At 37.5% G+C, this 27,359-nt stretch overlaps 1 protein-coding gene across 4 annotated transcripts in view; it reads left to right on the forward strand.

Annotated features, from left to right (window-relative positions):
* The window catches only part of SSH2 (slingshot protein phosphatase 2), a 228,519-nt gene that overhangs the window by 66,047 nt on the left and 135,113 nt on the right, over positions 1-27,359 (forward strand). For 2 of the 4 annotated variants that reach the window (XM_051992246.1, XM_051992247.1), the window contains exon 3: positions 2,058-2,135. The exons of the other annotated variants lie outside the window; for them this stretch is intronic. In XM_051992246.1, the coding sequence (XP_051848206.1) occupies positions 2,058-2,135 (78 nt within the window). The remainder of the gene's footprint in view (positions 1-2,057; positions 2,136-27,359) is intronic. 4 annotated transcript variants of the gene reach the window in all.

The following is a 27,359-nucleotide window of genomic DNA, read 5'->3' on the forward strand; positions in this document are numbered from 1 at the left end:
AAATAGGATTACTGTTACTGGAAGTATTTATCTTATGGACTTGTTGTGAGGTTAGAATAAGATGATATATTTAAAGCATCTTTACAGACTTAAGAAGCAGTATATAAGTGTCACTTCTTACATAAAATGAACTAGTTTGCCTTTTTATCCTTCATAATGTTTCCCTCTCTATTCTCTATCGCTAAATGCAAGAGAAGGGGGATAGAGAAAATGTTACATATACATCTTTAATGGAGCAAGATATTTTTTCCCTCAAGACTATTTTATTTTTCCAATTACATGTAAAGATAGTTTTCAGTCATTCATTTTTGTTTGTTTTTTTTTTCTCTCTCTCTCCCTTTCCTCTATCCCTTTCCAAGATAGCAAACAATCTGATAAAGGTTATACATGTGCAGTCATTTTAAATATATTTCCATATTGGTCATGTTGTGAAAGAAAAATCAGAATAAAAGCCAGGGAAAACCACAAGAAAGAAAAAGCAAATGACGACAACAAAAGGTAAAAATAGTATTCTTTGATCTGCATTCAGGCTTCATATTTTTCTCTCTGGATGCAGATAGCATTTTCCATCTCATTCAGAATTGTCTTGAATCACCACATTGCTGAGAAAAGCTAATTCTATCATAGTTGATCTTCACACAATCTTGCTATTACTACATATAGTTCTCCTAGTTCTGCTCACTTTGCTCAGCACCAGTTCATGTAAGTTTTTCCAGGCTTTCTTATAGAACAATAATATCCCATTACCTAACTGATGGGCTATCCACTGATTGCCATCACAAAAAGAGTTGTGACAAACATTTTTGCACATGTGGGACCCTTTCCCTTTTTTTATGATCTCTTTGGGAGACAGATCCAATAGTGGCACTGCTGGATCAAAGCTTATGCACAATTTTATAGCCCTTTAATCATAGTTCCAAATTGTAGAGCAAGAATTTTAATGGTTTTGCTGTTTTGTTTATTTTCTAATACAGGCAGAAGAAGAGATTATGGAAGAAAATAATTGAATGGAAAGAAGGAAGCTGGAATAGCCAAAGGGAGCATTAGGTAGATAGAGGATAGAGGGAGAAAAGGAGGACTGGACAGTTACTAAAAAAAAATTCTCAATTTCGCTTTCCTTCATATAAGCTTATTTACATTCTAAAACTCAATTTCTCTGGCTCTTATACAAGTTGAAACAGACTCAACTCTTAATAGATCAAAGGTATGAGTCAATAGGGATAGTTTCATAGTCATTAGTAATGACAGAAATCCAGACATTAGTAGTTAGAAGATTACGATGACATAAAAGTATACACCATTCTGTCTGGAGATACTTCTGTTTTCCGGTTTTAATGGATCTATTTGATTCTTTCTTTTGGTGTGACTTTGCTAGTCAAGGTTACACATATTCTATTGATTTCAGCTAAAATTGTTTGACTTATATTTTATTTTCCTTCTCCTTTGCTCTAAAAAGGTTCTTTAAAGTGATGGGGGAATGGGAGAAAAAAAAGTCTAAAGTTATTCTTGTGATAGATTTGGAGGACTTTGAATAGAATGAGTTTACTTTGACTCTGTCTTCCCACCCCTCGAGATCTCTTTCTACATACTGTGGCCACGTGACCTCTGTTGTTTTGATTTAAAGCATGCTCTTATGAACTAACAAAATGGGTTCTATCATCATTGGGCATTTAGTTTCTGTTCAAAAGCTCCTTGCTGAACAGCCACCTCATAAATGTGTGTTGCTGGTCACAAGAACATCTCTAAGACAATATGTGGAATTGACTCTTATGAAAATGTAATCATGCATGCTGATCAGTGTTATCTTCTCTATAGACAGAACATCACTTTTATGAAATCTAAAGATGATTGAGCTAATCAAATTTTCCCACTTGATCTTTTTAATCACTTTACCAATCACCTTACCAAACTTATGCTTTCCACACTATCCATCATTAATCAGAATCTTAGCATGCTTCTCACCCATGATCTTTGCTGATTTAGTGACTTCTTCTGGCTTTCCTTCATTTGTTTGTGGACTTACTTGGATCACTGAAATGATCTTGTTTGCATTTCAGAGCTCTCATTTGGAAGAAAGTGAATCAGCGATACTTTGCTGTGAATGTGAAGAATCAGAAATCTTTACTGATTTCAATGTACGTAGGTATATATTTTTATGACCTCTGACAATTAAAAGAAGGGCTTATTGGATAGCCTTGGCACATCAATTGACTGGTATAGTACTTACATTCCCTTGGGCTTTAATTTGCCCTGAAAAGTATACCCACTCTTGGCCTATTGAATAGTGTTGAGTGTCAGGACTACAGGTTAAACTGGATTTCCTCAAAAGAAGATTCACAATGATGAATGAAGGGTTTTGATGATGAGTTTTTTAAAGAACGACCCTTTCTGATTAATATGAATGAACTTAGATACTAGAAAAACTAGTAATTGAATGATTATGTAGACTGAATTCCTACCACTTTCCCCCCTTAAGGTCATTAACATCAAAATTGAGATGCATAACTTAGAAATCTATGTTGAGTCTATACAAGTCCTATTAAGCTCAGTAACATATTATTAATTATTTAGTCAGTCAACAAACAATTTTAAGTGCCTATTATGTGCAGAGCATTGTACTATTTAGTCCACACAGTAAGTGCCTTAAATAGGACAAATATTGCCAAGGTGATTGAACAATTTTGAGGCTTGCTTGGTTTTTTCAGATGGTAAGCCAGCCATGTTTTCCATTTAGAGAGAATCTATTTCGTTTTTGTTGTTGTTGTTAAAATTTTGTTAAAATTTCCAAGTTTCTCTGTGAAAATGGAAATTAAACAAAAGGTACGGCATAATTAGAATTAGAGTTGACTGGGGAAATTATTAAAAACCATTTAAAGTGATTTTCTTTATGCTGTCTTATTTATTTTGTTTTGGATCAGATCATCATTGAGGAGGAGGAAACAGGAAACATACAGAAATGTCTTTAAATTATCTATTATGGTAATCATACCATATAGCATTAATATGTAGATGTGGAAAGGAGCCCTTAAGATTTTCTACTATAGGGGCAGCTAGGTAGTATAGTGGATAGACCACCAGCCCTAAAGTCAGGAGGACCTGAGTTCAAATCTGGTCTCAGACACTTAAACCTTTCTATCTGTGTGACTCTAGGCAAGTCACTTAACCCCAACTGCCTCAGCAAAACGAAACAAAAGATTTTCTACTATAGGATAGGATAGGGCTATTTCCATTTGTCCAGATCTATATCTTGCCACTAGACCCAGATGGCTCCAGAGAAGAGAATGAGGCTGGTGACTTTGCACAGCCTTGTCTTACTTAAATCCAATTCATTTACAAGTCATGACATTACCTTGCTTGATGTCATGGTTCTCTTCTAGAATGAAGGACAAACAATAGTATAAGATAGGATCAATTTCCTTGAAATATATATTGGGTACTGTTGTGCAGTTCCTCATTTCTTTACCCTCTCATTTATTTAGTTCAGAGGGTGGTAAATAAAATTCCTTTATTTCCCAAGTTATTTTTAAAAATTTTCTTCTTATAATTCAGTTCCATAAAAGTCCAGCTGGCATTGAAATATTTCATTGCAGGAAGTCAAAGAGGTCAAATGGATGACTCAGCATGCCAAAGGAATAAGTTAATTTGATTATTTAAGCATTTATTGCAGAATAAATACAAATGCGGACAGCATGTTATATTTGGGTATGTAATGTTTTACTCTAGAGTGTATCTGCCAAAGCAAAAACATAATGTAGAACAATGAATAAATTGAATTATTTTTTTCTCTATATTCAAAACTTCAGTTGCATCAGATAATGTTGAGGTTTCCTTTCCCCCATGATAATGCTATGATGTTAATGCCTCTCCTGAACCTTCACAAAGCCCAAAGAATATAGACCTGAAGTTTTTTGGTTGTTGAGAATGTTGACCCAAAGAAACTGAAAATCAGATTTCTGAATTGGTTTTATCTTCTTAAATATAGAATACAAATCTTTGTGACTTTCTCTATCATGAGAATTGGTCAGAGTGTGCCTATTAGAGATTTTTCAAACCATCTGCTTCTCCTGTTTCCAATTGCCTGTCTGGTTAACCTGCCAGTTCACTTCCTTTTGACCTACCTAGTAAGGAATTATCATGTGGTTATGGCCTGGGTTTTGTGTTTAGATCTTGCCTGAAGGAAAACCCAAAAGACTTAGTTTTGAAATGGCTCTGTGAAAGCCTAACCTTACTTAGTCACTTTTAGATGGGAGACCCTTCCTTTAGCTTCCTGCTCTGTAAAATGAGGCAGTCGGGCTAGATTATGTTTAAAGTTCCTTCTAGCCTTGTGCGGTCTTTTCTACTTCCGAGTAGGTCCGAAGAAATCCTGATGTCAGGAACTTAGCTAATTCCTTTGGTTTCTATTCTCTCTCAAGGCAGATCCTAGTCTGAATCAAAAAAGCTTTTGAGGATGGAGTCAGTAAATGTTATACACTTGTCAGAGTTAGAAAACTAAGTTTACTCAAGTCACAGAAGGAGAGAGATGAAACAAAAGCTGTCATTTCTAGAATTTTGAAATGTAGTTAGATTTATTTATACATAGTGTATTGTTGGATTTTCTGTGCTTTCTATCATTCTCTGCTCTGCACTCCAACATGAATAGGGGATCACATATCAAATATAATAGCACAGATTTCTCTGTTGCCTTGTACACACATGTACACACACAATGCTTTATATGCATTGTATCAGCTGACCCTCATAACATCCTTGGGGAGGAATCTATGATAGGAGCTGTTATCTTCAGAGAGGCTATCATTTGCCTAAGCTCCCAAAATTAGTAAGTACCATAATTCTAATTATGGGCTTCTGACTTCTAGCTCAATGTTCTTTCCACTGTACTGCTTTGTTCAAAATGTAGATCTGACATAGGTGAAAGCCCTTTGAAAAGTAAAGTGCTGCACAAATATAAGATATTACTATTGTTATCATTTAATAGTTCTTCAAAAACAAACTTGTTTCATTTGTGATGCCATATCCCAGGAGGTGATTTTGAATTACTGCAGTCAAAGCAAAACAAAACAAAACAAAATGGCATCCTTTGGTGGCCAACCTTCTGGCAGTGATTCTCCAAGTGTAACTGGTTTGGTGCTTAGAAACAGAAAGAGCCTTTCACAGGCCTTTTCAGTTTGGATGAACCAGTCAAAACTTATGGTTCTCTACCTTAGCCTTTTAAGGACCCATAGTAGCCACAGTGAAGCATTGAATATAGTGTTTTAATGAAGGAATTATCCAAGGGATTATTTCCATAATGTATTTTTGTTTCCAAAGTAGGAAAGAACTTTGTTCTTGTGTGACTCTGGGTGCATCTAGTCAAGTATTTCTCCTGGAGTTGAACATTTGCCACAGATCACAACCTCCATTCCACCCCTTTCCATTTAACATTTCCAAATGGGATCTTATTTAGTAAATAAAAGCTTTTTGTCATATATAGAGATATCAGAGGTTCAGAAACCAATGCAATTCAACAGGCCTTTGTTGAAAATTTAATATTTTACAAAAACCTGGATGGTAAGGAAGTTACAAAGATTAAATAAGATGTAGACCAAAAAAGGTCACCAAAAGATGAACTTTTGAAATTCATAATCTAGTAGGAAGATACAATATATAAGCCAAAAAAATAAGAAAACATAATAAATATCTAAGTGTTCAAGGTCCCTTTTAAAAAATAAAAAATTTGAGGCAAGGTGGGTTTCCAGGGAAAGTTTCATGGGTCATAAAGATGAAATAGAATTTCAACAGGAATAGCAAAATAGGCTAGATTGCTTCTGAAAATTTACCAAGCTCTTTTAATGACCCCTTTCCCAGCTCCTCCCAGAAACAAAGTTTCATCTGCTTAGTAATAATATTTTTCCATTGTTATATCATTTTGAGTCATGGAAACTATAGCTCCAAAGAATTGAAAATGTTTCACTCAGAGAATAGTGGAGATTCATAATAGATGTGAGCCCAACTAACAGAACAAATTAAGAGCTACAAAGGATTTATGTTAAAAATAAGATAAGCTGGTTCTAGGATTAGAGTACAAAATCATACCTATGTATGTCTTGGATGTCAGGAGAAACTGAAAAGCTCCAGCACCTTGGAGAGAGGTCCTCTGTGCCTGTGGGAAATTTCTGGGAGCATGTAGACCAGAGGTGCACAAAGTGGTGGGTAGGCATGGATTGGGTTATAATCTGTATCATGCAAGAGAATAGCCGTTTTTTTTTTTTTAATGAGATTTCAGATCCCATTGAGTAGGGAATTTCAAAACAAATGAGAAGGCTTCCTAGATATGAGGAATAAGTTCACAAAGGAATGATAGATAATACAGGATACATAGGGGAGATAAAACATTGGCTGGAGCACAGAGTATGTGGAAGCAAAATATGCAGGACCTTGGTGACTTGCTAGATGTCAAGGGCAAGAATCAAAGGTAACAACTAGTAGGTTTCAGTGGGACTGCTGAACTAATAAACTCATCCCTGTGAAGTGACTGTCTTCAAAAACTTTGAAATCCTGACCATAAAAACTTCCAATTTCAAGAAGTTATATGTTGATAGAAAAGCTACCGGATGAAGCCTGTTGGACCTTTCTTTTAGGCATATTATAATTACACATTGGTACAGTAGAATGCCAGGCAGATTGATTTTTGTGAGTTCAAATCTAGTTTAGATACATAGTAGCTATGTGACCCTAGGCAAGTCGTGTAATCCTGTTTGCCTCAGCTTCCTAACTTGTCAAATGAGCTCAAGAAGTAGATGACAAACCACTCTAATATCTTTGCCAAGAATACTTCACATGGGTTCTCTTAAGAGTCAGACATGACTGAAACTCGTGAACAACAACAGAACATGATTACCCAGTCTGCTTGGAAGTCATCTTCTTCAAGCAGTGATCATGAAGGTGATCTCCAACTTAATGACCTCATTCACTTAGTAGAATGATTTATCTGGCTGTGTCTCATTCAGTGCTGATGAGGAAGCTGAAATAGCATGAATTTAGCTGGTGAGTCATTAATAGCTCAAGTGCTTTACATTTTTCTGATGAATTCACATAGCATCCTTAGGTTATCAGTATATTCCACATGACAGAGCCAAGGAGGAAAGGTTGTATGCCTTGCCCAGAGATTTACTATATAAGGTTGGCAACAAGTCTGAGGTCAGAACCCAGGTGACCACTAGCTCTGAGCAGGTAGCAGTGCCATTAATGGTCATAGTTCTACGGACCAGCCTTTTGTGAGACCTACTGCACATACTACAGTCAAGGATAATGAACTTTTGGAGTTTTGCTTTTTATTTACTTTGGCTTGATTTTTGAGATTCTAGTGCATGGGAATCAGAATGAAGAGCACCTTATGTCATTCGACACATAGAGCAAAAAAATGAATAGTTTTAATTAATTTTTTATCTCAAGAACAAAGTATGGAGAGAATATGTGGAGGTTTTTTAATTGCCTCAAGTGTGTGTATTAAACATCTGTTTCCTAATATTCTTTAAAAATTTGTTGTCATACCTTCTGTTTTTCCATCATATTTTCTTCCAGATATGCACTTCTTCCCTCAGAGGGAATTGCTTATAACAACAATTTACAAAAAAAAAAAAAAAAAAAAAAAAGGGATTGGGGGGAGGGGAAAGCTCAATAAAGTCAACCAACAGATCAACTGTATGTGGTAGTATATGCAATATTCCACACCTTTTAGTCACCCTCTTTGTAATGAAGGGGAAAGTAGGTTTGTTTTCTCATGTCTTCTCTTAGGGACCAAGCCTCGTTATCATAATTATATAACATTCAAGCTTTATTTTACTCTTAATTCATTTTCATGAGTTAAGAGTAAGTTTGTTTGTTCTTTACCAATTCATTTTCATGAGTTAAGAGTAAGTTTGTTTGTTTTTAAAGGTGTTGTCAAGACCTTCTGTTCAGGGAACATTTCCACTTCTTTTTCCCATTATACATAGACACATATCACATAATCCTTAAGAGGAGCTGTGAGTCTTCAACTTCCTTCCTGATTTTCAAGATTTAACAAGTACAAAATGTTAGGTGTTATTTAAAAGAGTGACTGCATAAAGAATATTGGACTGGGAACTTTGAAGAAAGTGAAAGCTTTTCTTTAGAACTCTCTTAGATGTAGCAGAATTTATAGTGTTGAAGGATAGGTTCTAACAATCAAGTCAAGAAGGGAAAGAGACCTGTATGTGCCAAAATGGTTGTGGCAGTCCTGTTTGTAGTGGCTAGAAACTGGAAAATGAATGGATGCCCATCAATTGGAGAATGGCTGGGTAAATTGTGGTATATGAATGTTATGGAATATTATTGTTCTGTAAGGAATGACCAGCAGGATGAATACAGAGAGGCTTGGAGAGACTTACATGAACTGATGCTAAGTGAAATGAGCAGAACCAGGAGATCATTATACACTTTGACAACGATATTGTATGAGGATGTATTCTAATGGAAGTGGATTTCTTCCACAAAGAGACCTAACTGAGTTTCAGTGGATAAATGATGGACAGAAACAGCTACACCCAAAGAAAGAACACTGGGAAACGAATGTGAACTATTTGCATTTTTGTTTTTCTTCCCGAATTATTTTTACCTTCTGAATCCAATTCTCCCTGTGCAACAAGAGAACTGTTTGGTTCTGCAAACATATATTGTATCTAGGATATACTGCAACATATCTAACATATATAGGACTGCTTGCCATCTAGGGGAGGGAGTAGAGGGAGAGAGGGGAAAAATCAGAACAGAAGCAAGTGCAAGGGATAATGTTGTAAAAAAGATTGCCCTGGCATGGATTCTGTCAATATAAAGTTATTATTAAATAAAAAAAATATATATATATATCAGCAGATTAAAAAAAAAAGAATCAAGTCAGACCAATAAAAGCACATGCAGAATTCCCAATGCCATATTATGACTGAGGATATTTCTTTTCAAGTTGGGTATAGTGATAATGTTAGCAGATCAGATGAATTGTCTAAGGAAGCATATCCTCACAGTTAATTGTACTAATCTTTTTTAAGAATAAAATCTTCCTTTTGTTTGTCCCTTCCTCTCCAACCAAAAAAGAAGCCAGATCAGTATTTATATATTTTGTTTTATTCCTTTTTTTTTTTCAGCTTTGATAAATACCTCTTGTGCAGTCAAAAAACAAAAAAAAGGCTTTGTTTAAGTAAGAAATGCTTCCTTTTATGGCTTAAAAAACTCTGTACCACACCATTTCTAACTCTAGGGGTGATTGGGGAGGGGAAAATGGAAAAATTTGGTTAATTTCATTTTTCTCTCTTAGCCTATGTATTTAATTTCTCCCCTATGATAGGGCAGGGATTCATGCATGATCTTCTTTGGATGTCAGCTTCTGGGTATATGCACTTTGAGAAGTCATTTTCTTAGGTAGGAGGTGAGGACCAAGGAGCAGGGATTTAAACAGTTTTTAAAGGTATTATAGAAGCCCCAAAATGAAAGTGGAGGAATTTGTCTCTTTATCAGAAACAGAAACTGCTTTACTTTCTACTTAACTTCTTTTCCTTGTACTTCTTGGAACCTTGGGATGAATTCAAATGACAAGTATTTGTTAGATGTGGAAATAAAAGTAAATATAGAAGAGAAAAATCTTGCTTAAAACTGCTTTTATAAATCTCAATATTGTGAACTCAAACAAGGTACCGACTTATGAATAAAATGATAATAATATAGTCTGTTGTACAGAAGCACATTTGGTGATTTATAGAAATCCAGCATGAATGTCAAATTTCAATGGGTTGTAGTTTCTCTTTTCCTGCTATCCCTATTGTATGTTTTCTACTCATGTTCTCTTGATCATCTTGCAGAAAATCAAATCTGTTTGACAAGTTAATTTAACAGAAGAGAAAGAAGCAAAGCTAAGAGAAAAATCTGTTGCTAAGGAATTACGAGTTTCTGCATGAGTTTCTGGTAGCCAGCCTACCAGTGAAAAACAGGTGGCCCTGAGTAGTTCAGACATATACAGACCAGCGCTGCATCACCACTGTGGCATAGTCACAGAGATTAGAGGATGAGGGGAAGGAAAGCGTTAAGAGGGCACATAAGTGTTAGTGGGTGGTATGAATAGTGCTAAAACCACTAGTACTTTGATAGCAGACACATTAGATATTGGTAGTCATAAAAAGACTCAAATGCAAGAGATGACTTGTTCTTCCTTTTGTACTAAGAAAAAAGGGAAACCAGTCATTTGGATCACTTCATCCTATGAAGATGGCAAATGTCAAATGGGCTCAGAGTATTCAGAATTACTTGCAGAGCATCTGTTCAGATGGAAACTGAGGCACAGAGAAATGCTCTATCCAAGATCACACTGATGATTGACAGTAATCAACCAAATCTTTAAATTCCATATCGTTCTACTACATCATCATTTTTAACCTTAAAAAAAGACTCACCTTTCTTGAGAAGTGACTTTATTCACTCAAAAGTGAGATTAATGGTTAGCGTTTTTGGAGACAATTTTTAAAAATTAACTTTATCCAATTCAGCCTCTGATACTTTTTGAACCCACATTTCACAGGGTCAGCACAGCTCCATTTGCAAAAATTGATGAAACTCATTAAGTAAAAGATCAAATGCTATAAAGGGCAGGGTAAATCGTTCAAAATAGTTTAATACAGTTGGGCCACAAAAGGTAACAGGCTGCATTTGATGTATTCATTTACAATCCAGAATAATTGCTTTCAACTAGCTCTGAGAGGCCAGATGTAGAGGAGATTGAAGTGAGATCAGAAGCTGCAGAAAGATAAGGCAAATTCATGCTTCGAAGGACCTTCTGTTCCCATCTGAGTGATGCTCAGAAACTGCAGGTGTTCTGTAGAAGAAAGTATTCAGAGAGCAAGTGGAAAATTCCTGAAGTCTAGGATGATGGCTTCATATCAAGTATAAAAATTGTTGATGGGAGCTACTCATTGGTAACATAGGAGTAGAAGATCAATTATTTGCTTGTGTGCAGATTGTGCCATTTTTATGGAACCTCTTTTGACTTGCAGAAAGTGTGGGCTAGTTGTCTATTGAGAAGAGAGTCAGAGCCAATGGTGGGATTCCCAGGTACCTGTTTGCTAATTTGTCCCCTAGAGAGCCAGGGCATTCCCAAGGTTTTATTCACCATGTCAGTGATTCCCCAATTTATTTATCAGTGAAGTTTATGAAGCCCTTTCAGCTAAGAGAGATGAGGAAAGAATGGAAATCCTCTCTCATTCTATCCTTTCCTTTCCTTCTTGACTTCTTAATTGGTACATAGCTACCAAGAATTGTCCTCTGAAAGGAGCCCAGTTAATCCTATCTACAATAGATATATATTTCTGATGTGATTTGCCATTAAGCCATAAGTGCTGGTTCATAGCTGATTTATGAGAGCAAAACAAAACTCAGTAATATTCTGTCCTTCCAGAGTCCTGAAGGGTAGAGATTATGTCATCCTGATTTGCATTTACTGTGTCACTTAGCACATTTGAATGAATATGTACTCAAACATCATCAGGAGATGTGCTTCTACCAGTAGTGATAGATTTGTTTGGATCCATCTACATATTTTTCACTGACCATAATTAGGAACATTGGCAAACATTTCCCAAGAGCTGGCCAAGGTCAAGGAGTCAGTTTGATTAGATCATCATGGAGCTGGAGCTGGATAAGGTTCATTAGAGGTTGTGTTGTTTTATAGATAAGGAAGCTTAATTCTGGAAAGGAGAAGCCATTTGCATGAGTCATATAGGTGGTAAATGGCATTCAAACTTGGGTCTTTTGACTGCAAGGTCAGCCTTCCTTACACCGTAGCATCCTGTTTTGTTTCAAGGAACTGAACAAAACTATCTGCCTCCTAACAAAACAGAAACTGTCCATATGGCTGAATAAAAACCAGAGTGTTTGGAGCTGAAAAGGGACCCTGGCTATCACCTCATCTGGTCCTTCATTTAACAGATCAGGCATCGAGAGGAACTTGACCATTATCATAGCTACTGAGTTATGAAATCTGAGCTCAAACTCAGTTCTTCTAACTCCAATTCTTAGTTTTTTCCATTGTGTGAAGAGCCTGCAGATCATGGTCACCAGCAGAATGCCCAGGGACTCAGCCTTTTCAAAAAGCTGAGAATTGCCACTATGCAGTCCAAGATGAGTATTGTTGTCATTGCTCCTGCTTAGAAACTACATTCAAGGAAATTCTAAGAATATAGTGGATGTCCATTCATGGTGTAAGGTAAGGCAGTTAGTGGGGGAGACCAAGCAGATATGACATGAAAAGCCATAAGTGGTGGGGACTGAGCCAGGATCCTACATTTGCTCTGAGTTATTTTTAAATACTGAGCAATTCAGTACAACATCTATTAACAAGCCATTATCGTATCCTTTTAAACTTTTCATTTTAAATAAGAAGTAAGCTTGGGCCTTTAGGATCCTGCTGATCTTAATTTAATTCAGAAAAAAACAAGTACAGGAGAGACATAGGATTGAAGAATGAGAGTGTAATTCAAGGGATTCAATCTTTCCTGTGTGTCTTTCAGACTACTCTTTGGAAAGAATAAAGCAGAAAAAGCAGTTAAGATTTGTATTTGCACAAAAGCAGTTGAGGTGTTCCCTGATTTGGCACCTAGGAAATAGTTTCAATTAAAAAACATACCCATTTAAATAACATTACTTACTGAGCCTGGATCTCAAGAGCTAGCCTACCTCTATCATCCAGGTTAGGAACTACTCCCAATTGCTCATTTGAATATATTTTGGGAGAGCAAAGCGAATTGGATATGTCTGGGCTTGTGACTTTTAAAAAATTAATCAAATACCATTAGTTTTATTGGATCTTAACAGGTACTGTGGATAGAATGCTAGGCCTGAAATCAGCAAGACTCAAGTTCAGATGTGGCCTCAGATACCAACTATGATCTCAGGCAAATTATTTACCCCCTGTTTGCCTCAGTTTTCTCACCTGTAAAATAATGATAATCATAGCATCTCTTATCATAGCATCTTTTCCCCAGGATTGTTGTGAGGATCAAATGAGACTAATAATTGTCAAATGCTTTGGACAGTGCATGGCACATAGTAAATACTATATAAGTATCAACTGTTATTATTATTATTAAAAAATTCACCATGGGCTGTATGTCTTGCTAAGGAGGAAGATGGGGTAGAACATAATCCAAATTCTCTAGGATAAATTCTAACAAACTTTCCAGTCTGGCTTGTGCCCATCTTTTCATGCATTTCCCACTATCCTCCTCCTGGCATGTTGCATTATAGCCAATTTGTACCACTCATCATTTCTTTAACACACCATGAGTTTAGTCCCCACCTGTTCCTCTTGTTTACATGGGAGGATCCTTTTCCTCTCTGTTCTAACTGCTCAAGGCCTCCATGTCCTTGCAGGTTAGTGGCAAACTCTTCCATGAAGCCTTCTTTGATTGTTCCAATCACAAGAAATCTTATTCTGTTAGAACCTCCCTTATACCTTCTTATGATAATTACATATTGTACATTATATCTAAATGCTATCTATGTGTCATTTCTTCTAGGCAGCTGTGAATGCTCTAAAGAGGGACCTGTCTTCTTTGTATCTATTGAGACACTTAGCAAAATTCCTTGTCTATAAGTTGCTCAATAAGGTTAGCTCTCGCTAGCACTGAGACATGGGGAGCTGTTCTTCCACAACCACTGGGTCCTAAAGGATCATCACCTCATTTCCTTTAGCTTCCTTAAACTTGAGAAGCCAGCAGGAATTGAGCCAGGAACAGAACAGTTTTAGATCACAGAGACAGGTTCAGTATGCTTTGAAAAACCTATGGTGGGAAATATAGACTTAGAGATGGACTAACTTCCCTCTTTTGGGAAAAAAGAGAAAAAAGGAACAATAGCGGAAAAAGAAGCAAGAGGCTTACACTTCACTTAGTCCCTAGGGAGTCCTGAGACATTTCAGTTATCAGCCAGCATTTAGCATAAGCTAATCGGTCAGAGCAGAAGAAGAGGAATGAGGCAGGATAAAAGTGAAAAAATTAGGAGAAAAAAGGAGAGCATGACTCATAAAAGAGAACCATACACCTAAAAGAAGAGTGACAGGATCAATCTAAGATATTAGGAAGCAGTAGGAGTAATGGGGGGGAAGTGGGGAGCCTAATTAATGAAAGGGGAAAAGTATTCAGGTTTCTCATTACATTCTTATTTACCAAAGAAAACCCCTTCAAACTCTATCCTATGCCATTTGGAAAAATCATCCTTAAGGCCTCTGGAGAACAGGTTTGGTTTCCTATGCTTGTTGTTGTTCAGGTTTTACCTCTTGCATATCCCAGAAGTGTCGTTAGGCCGAGAAGGATTGGGATTCTTAATTCTCTTTCCTTCAAAAGTCATAGCAGCAATTGTGAGGCCTTCATGATTCTTGGGATCATAGAATGGAGAGCTGGAAGAGACCTTAGAGGCACCTCATGGCATAGTGGGGAGAACTCTGGGCTTGAAGTCAGGAAGTCCTGAGTTCAAATTAGACCTCAGAAATTTACTAGCTTTATAGCTCTCGGAAAGTCTTAACTTCTCTTTTCCTCAATTTTCTTGTCTGTAAAAGAGGCTTGATAACAGCACTTGGCTCCCCAGAGTTGGGAGCACCAAATGAGATAATATTTGTAAAAAGTGCTTACACACAGTAGGTGCTACATAAATGCTTATTCCCTTCCCTTTCCCTATTGAATCCAATCCCTTCATTTTACAGATAAAAGATGTAGTGAAAAGGTATTATAAAAGTTCTATAATTCTTCATTGTATTGGTGAGTTCAGTTTCAGAAGTTGATGTGTTTACTTATCGAAGGATAGTTAGCAAGAGCTGAGATTGCCATCCTTTAAGTAACAGTTTAGCACCCTTCAGGGTATCTGCTCTACTTTTCTCAGGAAGTTCCTTCAAGAAGAGAGTGGGAAATAACTCCTTCTCAGCTCCTGAAGGAATCAAAGGGATTGTCTACATGGGTTTCTTTGCCCATCCATCTATTCCCTGATCTTCATCTGCAGAGATACTGGTGATACTGCTATTATAACTAGCCCTTGGAGAGGCTAGTAAGGCAGGTCTTAGAAAGATGTGCTACTCTCCTAATATAGAGCTGCTTTCTTCCTCCTAAAAGAGTGTTATAGCATGCTTGCAATTTTATTAGTGCCATTTTTTAATGAGTTGGAGGATGACTCTTAATTCCGGAATTTAAGGTTTTGGTAATTTGGAAGTTCTCTTTACAATCTCTTACAGTGAATGATAAGTACAGTGTTCATTCAAAAACTATAGCACATTAATAAAATGTAAAATGTTACCATGTGAAATGCATCCCAGTGAAATGCAAACTCTGTGTGCCAAGCCAAAAAGGCTTAAGATGCAGACTAGGTGTTGGATTGGATGTTTGTTTCCCAAGGACCAGCCTAGTTAGTTGTAAAGATATTCATCACCAAGATGGTATCAGAGTGATCTTTGTGGGAGAAATAGCAATTGTTGCCATTCACCGATAGGTGAAGCCATTGGGAGCTGGAGTCTGCCTATGTGGAGGGAATACCTGTACCCATGATATTACAGAGCCTTGGAGTAATGTTATCGATCACATTCTAATCTCAGCTCTCCCAGGTTTGGGAGTCAGGGAGCTGTCAGCCTAAGGTCAGTTTGAAAGCCTTGCTTCTTTTTATAATCTCAAAGCTGGAATTAAAGGAACATTTTCAGACAAATTAGCTGAAGCCCAAAAAGATTAAATAGCTTGCCAAGGTCCCAGAGACAAAAAATAGCAGAGCCTAGATTCCAGCAAAGGGCCCTGAGCTCCCCTGCACTCCTGTGTCCATTCTTTTAGAAATAAACAACGGTTTTTCTAAGACTGATCATGGAATTAGACTAGTACAAACAGAACAGCTGCCCCAGACTCAAACAGAAAAAGAAAAAAAAAAAAAAAAAACTAGAACTGTCTTCAGTTGTTCTGCATTGTTGCTCTGCTGAGACCTTGTCCCTTGTTTATTATTTTTGAAAAATGATTTCTTTTACAAGCATTTATTCTCCCTTCCACTGCCCAACCCACTGTACAACAACAAAAAATGATTTAGTCCTTACGACAAATATGCACAGTCCAACAAACAAATTCCCTCACTAGCCATGTCCAGAAATATATGTCTCATTCTGTATTTTAAGACTGTCATCTTTCTAGCAGGGGATGGGGACTGGCTTTGATCTTTCGTCTTCTACACTCATGGTTTATTCATTGCATTGATCTATATTCTGAAGTCTTTCAAAGTTGTTTTTCTCTATAATGTTGTTGTCACTGTATAAATTGTTCTCCTAATTATGTTTACTTCATTCTTCCCTCCTGGAAGGCCCAAGATTCTCCATCCCTGCATTTCTTAAGGCACAATAATTTTGCATTGCCTTAATATATAATGCATTTTGTGTAGCCATTCTCTAAAGGCCAGGAGACCCCTCAGTTCCCACTCCCTTGTTAAGATTCATTGCAGTCAGGCTGCTCCTTATGTCCACCATTGTCATCTCCATATTCCACTGAGTCACCTGGTATCATGCTGGGCATGTATCTTGTGTCCTCATTACATGTTGGGACATTTTTTTTGTTTGGAGTTTTTTCCTGTAGTTCAGTTTGGTGGTAAATTTGGGCAAAGTATGGCAGGAGAAGGGAGAGGGCAGCCACCACTCCCTGAACTCACCAAAGACAGAAATTCCCAGTTGCTCTTCATAGTAACACATCCATTGGTGTCGTACCAAGGCTCTGGAGACAGCTTGTGAGTTGGGAGAGGCACCTCTCAAACCAAGAAAGATTGACACACAGAGTGCAGGGGTGGCAATGGGAGAGAGAAGCAGAAGAGTTCTGCCTTAACTCTGGTTAGAGTTAAGCTCCTGAAGGCTTGCTTTGCACAAATACCACTTGCAAACAATTTAACAGAATATAGTTGCTTGGTTACATCCCTGACTCTTTGTTTCCTACAAATTCTCAGGAACTGTAGAATGCTTATAATTAAGCTGCTCTGGGGAGCTTCAGGTTGATCAAGATTAACTGACACTCTTTGAAATGTTAATAATGTGTCCCTCAAAATTGCGTTTCCCAAAAAGAATGTTACAATATAAGGAAAGATTTGAACACTGCTGATTTCCTAAATCAATGATGTATAATTCTAGCTTTGGAAATCGTGGTTGTCTGATTTTAGCATTTTCCAGGAAACAGCCTACAGTACTCAGAAAATGTTTTTCCTTTTCCATTATAGTTTTTAACCACAAAGGATGCACCATGCAGTGCTCCCCATTGCCTGACTAGCTCTAATGGATTATTAGTCAATCCTGGGAAGTACCTGCACTTCCACCTTTGACTTATTTTGTTGAGCTGGACTAACTTATAGCTATATACACAGTGCTAGAGGCCTGTGGAATCTGGGATGGATGAGACTCTGGCTATACTCAAGGATTCAGACCCTGCCCAGCAAAATACTGTCCCATATATAAATCTAGTATGTGATTTATGGATGTTTCTGATTTTGGCCAGTGAGAGTAGGTCATAGTCAAGTTTGTTCACTTGCCCTTGTCATCTGTTTCCTATGGAGAAATGGTTCACAGAGATGGTCTGACTCTGTTTAAAATAATAATGATGCTAAGACTGAAGTTCTCTGTGTCTGTGTTGCTCCTATTTCCTGACTGGATTATTTTGCCTGTGGAGCCTGGGGATACCTTCTTTCTTACTCAGCATATTAGTGAAAGGTGGAAACTGCAGCTATGTTTGTCTGCAGTGGTCAGGAGAGGGCAGTTCAGGCAGAAATAAGACATCTCCTAACTGCTGCCAGAGGAGCAACTGAGGCTTTTTCCTGGTTCTGGAGCAAATAGCTCCTCACACCAAGCTTTCTAAGCTTAAGATCCCTGTATTTCCACTCTGGTTTACTACTCTTGACTTTCTTTTGCAATTTGGTACCTATTAAATGTATTATACAACAGCAGCACCTTTGCAAGCTAAAGCAATAGATTTACACACATACATACACACAAGTATACACACAACACACTATCTTTCTACCTATTTATCTATATATATGCACACAAACCCACAAACATATACAGAAAGATATACATGCACAATTAATTGGTTCTGGAGCTCTCTTGGCTTCTAATTCTACATTTCTACTTTTTATTTTAATAGTCTAATGAGGAAAGCATTGGACTCAGGGTCAGAGGACTTGGTTTCAAAACCTGACTTTACTATTTCATTACTCTGATTATCTCAGCTAAGTCATAACTTCCTTATACTTCAGTTTCTTCAGCTCTAAAATAGGTATTAGCCCAAGTGACCCTTGATGTCTGCTATAGTTTTAAGTTCTTTGGAAACTCAAGGTTCACGTCTTGATTCTTTCCATACCATCTCTGTGATCATGGATTAGAGACTTAACTTGTTTGAACCTCACCTTCCTCCTCTTTTTTTAAAATTATAGCTTTTTATTGACAGAACATATGCATAGGTAATTTTTACAGCATTGTTCTTGCACTCACTTCTGTTCCAACTTTTCCCTTCCCTCCCTCCATCCCCTCCCCTAGGTAGCAGGCATCTCATACATGTTAAACATGTTTAAGTATATCTTAAATGCAATATATGTGTGCAGATCCATACGGTTCTCTTGTTGCACAAGAAAAATTGGATTCTAAAGGTAAAAAATAACCTGGGAAGAAAAACAAAAATGCAAGTAGTCCACGTTCATTTCCCAGTATTCCTTCTCTGGGTATAGCTGATTCTGTCCATCATTGATCAATTGGAACTGAATTACCTTCCTCCTCTTTAGAATGAGACAATATCACATATATCACCCCAGTGGTATTGCAGAGCAAATGCTAATGATGTGGGTGAGCTCAGTGATTATTTAACTGAAACTATGACCCCTTTGATCTGCAAAAGAAGAGAGACTGGGGTCTCCCAGGCTCCAAAGAGTCTAGGAGAAAGCATACTTTCCAGGCTGGGGTTAAGGCAAATCACACACACCTCACCCCCTTCCCTCCCCCCCCCATTGATCTTTTTGGGAAATCGAATCCCCCATTCAGGCTGAAAAAGCCTTCAAAGTGATTTTCATTCAGTTGGGAGATCTGGGCTTGATATTGATAAGTAGCTAGGCCGGGGGGAGGGGGGGAGGGGGTATTGGCTTTCTTTTCAATTTAAATCTCAGATTTCCTATTAAAGGGCAATTTTAAACTCATTTCTTTGCAGGATGTCCAAAGCAGGACCATGTCTTGTCAAGGAACCTCTCTCTCTCTCCTTGGCATAACTGCCTGCCAGGACCCCTGCCTGCTGTAAAGACATTCTCTTCTCAGCAATAACCTCTCTTTATTTCTCTGCCAGGACCTTGTCACTTGAAGTCAGTCTTCCTAGCAAAAGCTGACTTCTGCAGTGCCAACAATAAACTCCCTTTTGCCAGTCAAACTTTTCAGGTTCGTGAATTCTTTCACTTTGAACCTGCACCGACCAGAAGGGGATTCTCACACCTCAACTTTCTGCACTGCCACTAGAACAGCATCAGTAATGCTAATTGCCTTATTATGGCTTTTTTCTGGTAGCATCCTAACTCAAGATGTGTGTACATAGTCAAGGGTTTTCTAGATGGTAGACATCTTGGTACTGTTGAAACTTCCTTATCAGGTTTTTTAAAAGAAACCCAAGGAGGAAAACAGGCTTATTTTAGTGGGAAAATAGTATTTAAGTTGGAAAAGAAATGTAATCCAGGGGCCTCTTTATTTACAGGCAGCTTAAGAATTGGACTGTGATATTAACATTGAAATGGACGGCTGACAGCCATTCCCTTACATTTGATCTGCTATTGTGGGCAGTAGGGAATTTCCTTTCCAAATTTCTTGGATTTTCATCCACAACAGCCATGTGCAAAACAACTTGAGGAAATGTTGTCCTGAGATTCACCCATATGTGTTCCCAAGTATTTTTTTTAACTTTATTTGGCCTCTTTCTGACATCAGCAGCAATTTGTGGTATGAAAGTCTGAGAGTCAGGGCCCCATAGGGCTAATGTTTAAAAGAAGGATGTTTTTCCTTTGTATAGTTCCTCAAAAGTTAAATTGAGGGGAAAGTGACATTTTTGTTAGAGCTATAGAGGAATTGAAAACTGTATGAAGAACAAACTAGTTTTCATTTATTAGAAAATATAGCACAAATCCATGTATTGAATTCTTAAAACTGATTAGAAATAGAAAAATTGAGTTATATAATACTGGACTTTAAAGTCCCTCGAGACATATGCCAGAATTCTTAATACTGTTTAGCGTAGTTGAACCTATTTTCAGGTTTCTAATCCATGACCACAATAAAGTAGTCTTAGTTCCTATGACATGGCAATATAAAGGCCATGTTGCAGAGCTTTTGAAAACTTGAGGTGTTTGTAAGCCCTGAAGCCATGCTAATGATTCTACTATGACACTTCTCTTCCAAAACCTTTTTTCTCAGATTGTAGCTCTTGGGTATTGGGAAATGCTTCAGAGAGAGGTAGAAGTTCAGTTGCCATGTCTTGTCAACAGTAAAACCTTGTGAAAGAACAGAACAGCTGGGAAGTGGCTATCGAGAAAGATGCTTTGTCTGAACCAGGTGTCTGCTGACCAGGAGAATAATTGTGCTCTGCAGGCATGAGACCTGGAGGCTTCGGCAACATGCCAGGAGGTCCATAATGCTACTCGTTTTTGTCACAGGCAACTAACTCGGTATCTTTGTTCTTTCTGTGCCTCACCAGGAGTCTAGAGATTCTCTATTGAGGTTATAGAAAAATACTCTGCTGCTGAAGAACATTGCATCAGGTGGGGCTTTTATGTTAGCTTCTCACCTATTTAAGTCTAGTGGGTCCAGGATCCTAAAGGATTCTACTCAGACAAAATGCTTATTGGGAAAGTCATTCAGCCTTTCCTGTTTCTAGGACTTCATCTGTAAAATGGGAGTATTCATTTTTGTGCCTTTTCTACCTCTCTGTGTGATTTTAAAGGTAAATGAAATATTTTCCAAAATCTTTTAAAGCTTTTTGGGAAAGAGGCATTATTTATGTTCAGAATTGTAAGTACTATTTGGGTTGCAAAACAAAGGATAGTACATGAATGTAATAAAATATTCCTGTGTTGGAAGAAATGATGGCTATAAAGAATAAAGAAAGCAGAGGAAAAATTATATAAACTGATACAAAGAGAAGTAAGTGATCAATTAAGAAATTTATTAAGTCAGGCGTTATACTAAGCCCTAAGGATTCAAAGAGGCAGGAAAATCCCAGTCTTGAAAGGAACTTGCCTTCTAAGGATGAAAGCAACATGTGTCTTTTAAGGGATATAGAGTAGTTATATAAAATAATCTGGCCATAAAGGTATTAGCAGAGCTTTAGGGTAGAACAAGGAAAACCTTGTTCTACAATGTAAAAATGAAATGGAAAGGTAAAATTAAATTGGTTACTGTAAAATTTATAATGACCAAGATTAGCTTCAAATGCCACCTATTTTTGATTTATCTTCTGTCAGCTCTGTGTGCATCCATTAAAGTGTAAATCCTTGAAGACAAGGGGCTGATTTGTTTTTGTTGTTGTTATTGTTGTTGTTTTGCTTGTTTTTTAAATTTTTATTTGTATCCTCAGCTTTTAGCACAAAAGCCTAAATATAATAAGCAAGTAACAAACACTTAGCAATTCATTCTGTTTTAAAATTTATTTTTGCTGAGGCATTTAGGGTTAAGTGACTTGCCCAGGGTCACACAGCTAGGGAGTGTTAAGTATCTGAGGCCGGATTTGAACTCAGGTCCTCCTGACTTCAGGCCTGGTGCTCTGCCCCCAAATTCATTCTTAACAGAGATGGGAGCATCATGGATGTGGAGCTGACATGTGTGATCAGACTTCATCAATATGTTGATTTGTTTTACAGAAGTGTTTTCTTCTTTGTTATATAACATGAATAGCTCTCTGGGGAGAACTTCTCTAGCTAGTGTTGGTGATGGTGGAAGAAGACCTGGGTTTCATCCTTAATCTCTGCTCCTTGCTTACTTTACTTGTGTGGCCTCAGGAAAACCTCTGGGGGCAATCATGGCTCCAGATAACCTCTGACCTGCCCATGGTAGTCTTGATTAGATTGGAAACTACTGGAAGGCATGAACTTTTGTTTCAGAGCTCTAGCTTTGACTTTGATCCAATGCAATGAGTTTGCCAGACTGCTTAACCAAGTGGGGTTGCTTGATTGCACTGTATTTATTTCCCACACTTACTAAGTAATTATATAATGCTTGTAATTACTGTTGCTTTTAATTTTCTTAGAGGGAAAACCCAATAACATTTAGCTTGATGCCTTGTACATAGGTGCTCATGAAATATGTGTGGAGACTATATCTCATTAACCTATATCTGGAAGCTTGTTAGCATGGGTATGTAAAACCTAGCTAATGTCTTGAAAGTTACTTTTTATATTTCTGTGTATATCTATTTCACTGCTTAAACTGTCAGAAAATTAACATTTCCAATGCAAATCCCTTTTTAAGTGTGAAACATATTTATTTGAATATATTTATGACACAGGAAATTCCCCAAAGGCAAGCCTCTCTGGCCTCCTCACAGAAAAGCATTTTCTATAACATGGAAATTTCATTGATAATAATCTGTGTTGCTTTTTTTCTTCCTCATTTGGTATACAGAAGATCACGCTATTTTTAATTTGGGCTTTCAGTAGTATGAAATCTAGGCATTTAATTTTCTAAGGGCTGTTCTGAGGATATTTTTATTTTTGTAGTTTCAAGAGAAGCATGGTAGAAATTAGGCTTGATATAGACTTTCAAAAAAAAGATCAAACTCACTAGTGTCTGCTTTTTTCCTTCCTCTCTCATTTTGAGAACAAAAATTCAGTTCATAATAATACTCAGCTTAATTCATGTTATAGCAAAGTGTAGTATGTTATGTTATAATCATTTGCTATAGCAAAGTGTAGTATGTTATGTTATAATCATTTGCAGACAGAATTTAGTACTCAAGATGAGAAAACTGAGGTACCAAGAGGAACTATAGGGCCTTATTCATCCATCTCCTGGCAGAACCAGGAACACAGGTCAATTCTTCTGAGGCCTAAGCCTTTATACTATCCATTCAGTAAGCTTCTGTGAAAATGGGGATTAGATGCAAGGGAAAGGGGGAACTGGGACTGAGAAATAGAGAAGAATGGCTCCCATGGACTTTCAGGCCAAGGTTTAATGTCTCCAACAAAGGTATTAATGTGTTAAGGAATATAAAAGATTGCTCTCCTAAAGTCCAACAGTTCAACTTGAAAGACAAGTGAGCAAAAAAAGAACTGGAGACTGCAGAGCAGCCTGATGCTTGGTCTGAAAGATCAGTCCCCGATGGCACTGTTTTGGCCTTAAACGCGGGGACTTGTCAGGGACTGTGGCACAGCCCTGGGAGTGTGGCACCCCAGTGGGCCGCCTTAGCTTCTCCAGGGCTGCCCTTTTTCTTCCTCTGTGAAATGAGGAGAAGAGCTGGATGTTCTCACAGGTACAAGGTTGTCTCTGGGATCCAGTGTGACAAAATAAGTAAATGGCTTTGTAAGTAGCAGAGTGCTCCTGTTGCTATTTTCTTTGGGTACAGAGATTGACATGGGAGATAAGCATATGCAAATGAAGAAGGACTGTTGATTCTTGTTCTGTCTAACCGATCATCTGTGGCTGTGAAACAAGATGTGCTCTGATCCTCTTTATCTTGCTAGGCACCGGACTGGGAATCAGGAAAGGGGTGTTCTAGGCCCAATTCTGCCTTCAACTCCTTATATAGTAGAGTCATCTTGGACACTACCCTACTACCCCTCTCTCCATCATTGTCTCTCCTAGCCAGCCCCCACCCCCTTTTTAAACTTCCTTTGCTTTCATCCTATATGAACACCTAAATCTGTCCTTCCTCATCAATTGTAATATTGATAGTCTCCTAATTTTTTAAAATGAATTTTAAGTGAATGAATACAAATGAGCAAATGAATAAGAGATATTAAGCACTTATTTGTGCCAACTACTCTCACATTTAGAAATACAAAAGTGAGGCAGTCTCTGCCCCTACAGAGCTAGCTTTCTACACAACTGAACATCAATAAGGCAATGCAAGATAACTTCAAGAGAGAGAGAACATTAATAATGGGGAAAATTCAGGAAGGCTTCTCACATGAGGTGGTACCTGAAGACTGAGTAGCAGAAAGATGACAAGGGAGAACATCCCACCTGGGGAACAGTCCCAGATCTGGAACAGAAGTTGAGGACAAGAGGTAAACTGCTAAGATAGAGTAACAGCTGGTAGGATAGAGTTTGGATGAAACCAGATGTGTGAAAGGGAGTAATGAGAAATTAAATATGGAAAGGTCGATGGAGCTGAGATGTGATTGAGTTTTTAAAATGCTGGGTTAAGAAGTTTGTATTTTAACCTAGGAGCAATAGGAATCACCAAAAGGGTGGAGAAAAGTAGTTATTGGTTATCTTTGTGCCTTAGGAAAAAATGTTTTATCAGCTCAGTGGAGCAGGGTTTGAAAATGAGAAATTCTAGAAATAGAAAAATCAGGAAGGAGGCTATTAGAGTAGCCTAGAAGAGAGTTGATGGAGACCCACTGCTATGGCAGTGGAGAAAAGGAGATGAATGGGAGAGAGAAGATGTTGTGGAAATAGAGTTGGCAGGACCTGGCAACTGATTGGATGTGATTAACAAGGAATTCTTGGGCCTGAAAATCAATCCAGGTGACTGGAAAGATGCTCATCCAGAAACAGACAAAGTTTGCAAGGAGTAGAATCAGAGAGAAAGGTCTTTAATTCTGTTTTGAATACATTGAATTTGAGTTGCCAGGTGGCCTGTTCAGGAGTAGGCAGAAAAATTTAGGAGTTCATTGAGTAGATATTGTGGCAATTCTCTTATAAGCTGTATCTATCCATTCGTGAGTTAACTGTGTCCTAGAAAAATGGAATGATTTAAGGTCGCCCAGCTGTCCTTATTAATAGCACAGTGATGGAGGGGCGGGGGAGGAGAAAGGAGCCAAATCTTTCATAAAATTGGGTTGAGAGGAAAAATCATTTCTTACTAGCATGCTTTCCCACAGTTTGGTCTATATGTATATTAAAAAGACAACATTGAATGACTTGAAATTGTAAACTAGGTCTCCCAGGTTCTTCAAAAAAAAAATTATAGAGCATATGACTTGACTGGGGAATGTATAGAATATTGGTGGAGAAAGTACTTAATCAAATGAGTAGAGACAGAACTTGGGCAAAAGTGAAAATAATCTTGAGCAAATACCTTGACTGAGGAGCTTCTCATTCTTCACTCTATAAAATCAGGGGATTGAACTGGGGGACTCACAGGACCAATTCAACTTTAGATCTCAGAGGCTGGGAACCTTGAGAAATGCCTGACTCTCAAGCTCAGTCAGATTTTACCTACAAATGCAAAGAAATCAGCTTCAAGAATGTGCCTTCCCATTAAGAATCTGATCTTTGCTAGCAGAACTTTATTTTGCATTGGTTTTCCAAGCTTTTTATAGTTTATATAATGACTTTTATATAGTATGGTTTCCTAGGCAGATTTCATTGTTTAATTAAATTGATTTTTGTCTTATGTAAACTAGTGATGGTGATTTTTTAAAAGTGCATTAAGTATCCCTTTCTTTTTGACTGTTTTAGCTTTATGTCATATGAACACTGTTGGGAAGAAATGGAAGCAAGACTTCAAAGGGAGAGAGGGAGAAATGTTTCTGATTTCTCCTTTCTGATATTTGAGAGACTCACAGATTCTTATTTGGAGGAGGGATCCAGTCTGTTTAGTCCCGTATTTTTTGTATGCAAATTCCAGAGGCAAATATGGGCTCCAAGTCTACCTTGATAAGAAAATAAAATTCCTTGAGGATAGGGGTCCGATTTTCCAATGGCCAGCATAGTTCCTCGATGTTATTAATTGATTAAAATAAGGTAAACCTCCAAAAGTAGAATAAGTTCCTCATTAATGAAGGTCTTCAGGTAAAGGCTGGATGATCACATGTTGGTTTAGTTGTAGAAAAGAATCTCATTCTGCTTAGGGCTGAATTAAAGAGCCTCTGGCTGTATAGTTGTGTTCAGTTGTGTCTGACTTTTTATGACTTTTAGGTTTTTCTTGCCAAAGACACAGGAGTAATTTGCCCAGTTCATTTGACAGATGAACAGCCTGAGGCAAATGGGGTCACGTGACTTGCCCAAGGTCACACTGCTAATTCATTTTAGAAGATAGAATATGAGGCCTGCACTCCATGCGCTGAGCCACCTTGCTGATCTCTTGAGGGCTTTCCAACTGATAGTTTGTGATTCTCTACTAAGAGGTATCTGTCTACCTACCTTAGCCTAGGATATTTTCTCTAAAGCTATGCTAATTTATATTCTAATGTACAAATGGGGAAAGGAAATATGAGTTTCTTGTTCATTGATTTGTCTTCTACTTTCTTCCTCCTTTTTCCTCAGTTTTGTTCCAATCTGGAAAATTCAGAGTTTAGAATTTGTTACTTCTGATTTATTTAAGATAAAATTTAAAAGGAAAACTTGGAGGCATTACTGTATGCTGTGTCAATTGGGTTCTGCTAATTCAATTGGACTTGGTAGTCCTGTGGCCTTTGGTGCAAAATATTGTCCTGATTGGCTCTTTTCAACAATGAGGTGATTCAGGCCAATTCCAATAGACTTGTGATGGAGAGAGCCACCTACATAGGACTATGGGGATTGAATGTGGGACTGAAAACACATAGTATTTTCACCTTTTTTGTTCGTTTGCTTGTTTATTTTTTTCTTTCTCATTTTTCCCTTTTTAATCTGATTTTTCTTGTGCAGCATGATAAAAGTGGGAATATATTTAGAAGAATTGTACATGGTTAACCTATATTGGATTATTTGAGGGAGAGAGAAAAATTTGGAACATGACGTTTTGCAAGGGTGAATGTTGGAAGCTATCTTTTCATGTATTTTGAAAAACAAAAAGCTATTATAAACATTAACCTTCCCCCCAAAAAAATTTTTGTCCTGGAGTCACTAAGTATGGCAAAAGAAAAAACATTTTTAGGCTGTCTCTTAATCCACTATTATTCCTGCCATTAGGGCTTATTTAAAAAGGAAAAAGCAATCCCATTTCTCCAGAGCCTAAATATCTTGTAAAGAATTTGTACTTAATGAAGTCCCAAGGAAAATAACAATTGCCTGAGAATATGAGTGAAACATAGTGGGGAATATAGGACTGTGGAACAAGTGGATAAGAGAGGGTAAGAGAAATTATGGAATGAGAAAGTGAATGAGGAAATAGGTGAGGAACTAATGAGAAGAAGATTGTATGGACTGCAGGAAAAAACCT

The sequence above is a fragment of the Antechinus flavipes genome, chromosome 4, assembly GCF_016432865.1.
Source record: "Antechinus flavipes isolate AdamAnt ecotype Samford, QLD, Australia chromosome 4, AdamAnt_v2, whole genome shotgun sequence".
Classification (NCBI taxonomy): Eukaryota; Metazoa; Chordata; class Mammalia; order Dasyuromorphia; family Dasyuridae; genus Antechinus; species Antechinus flavipes.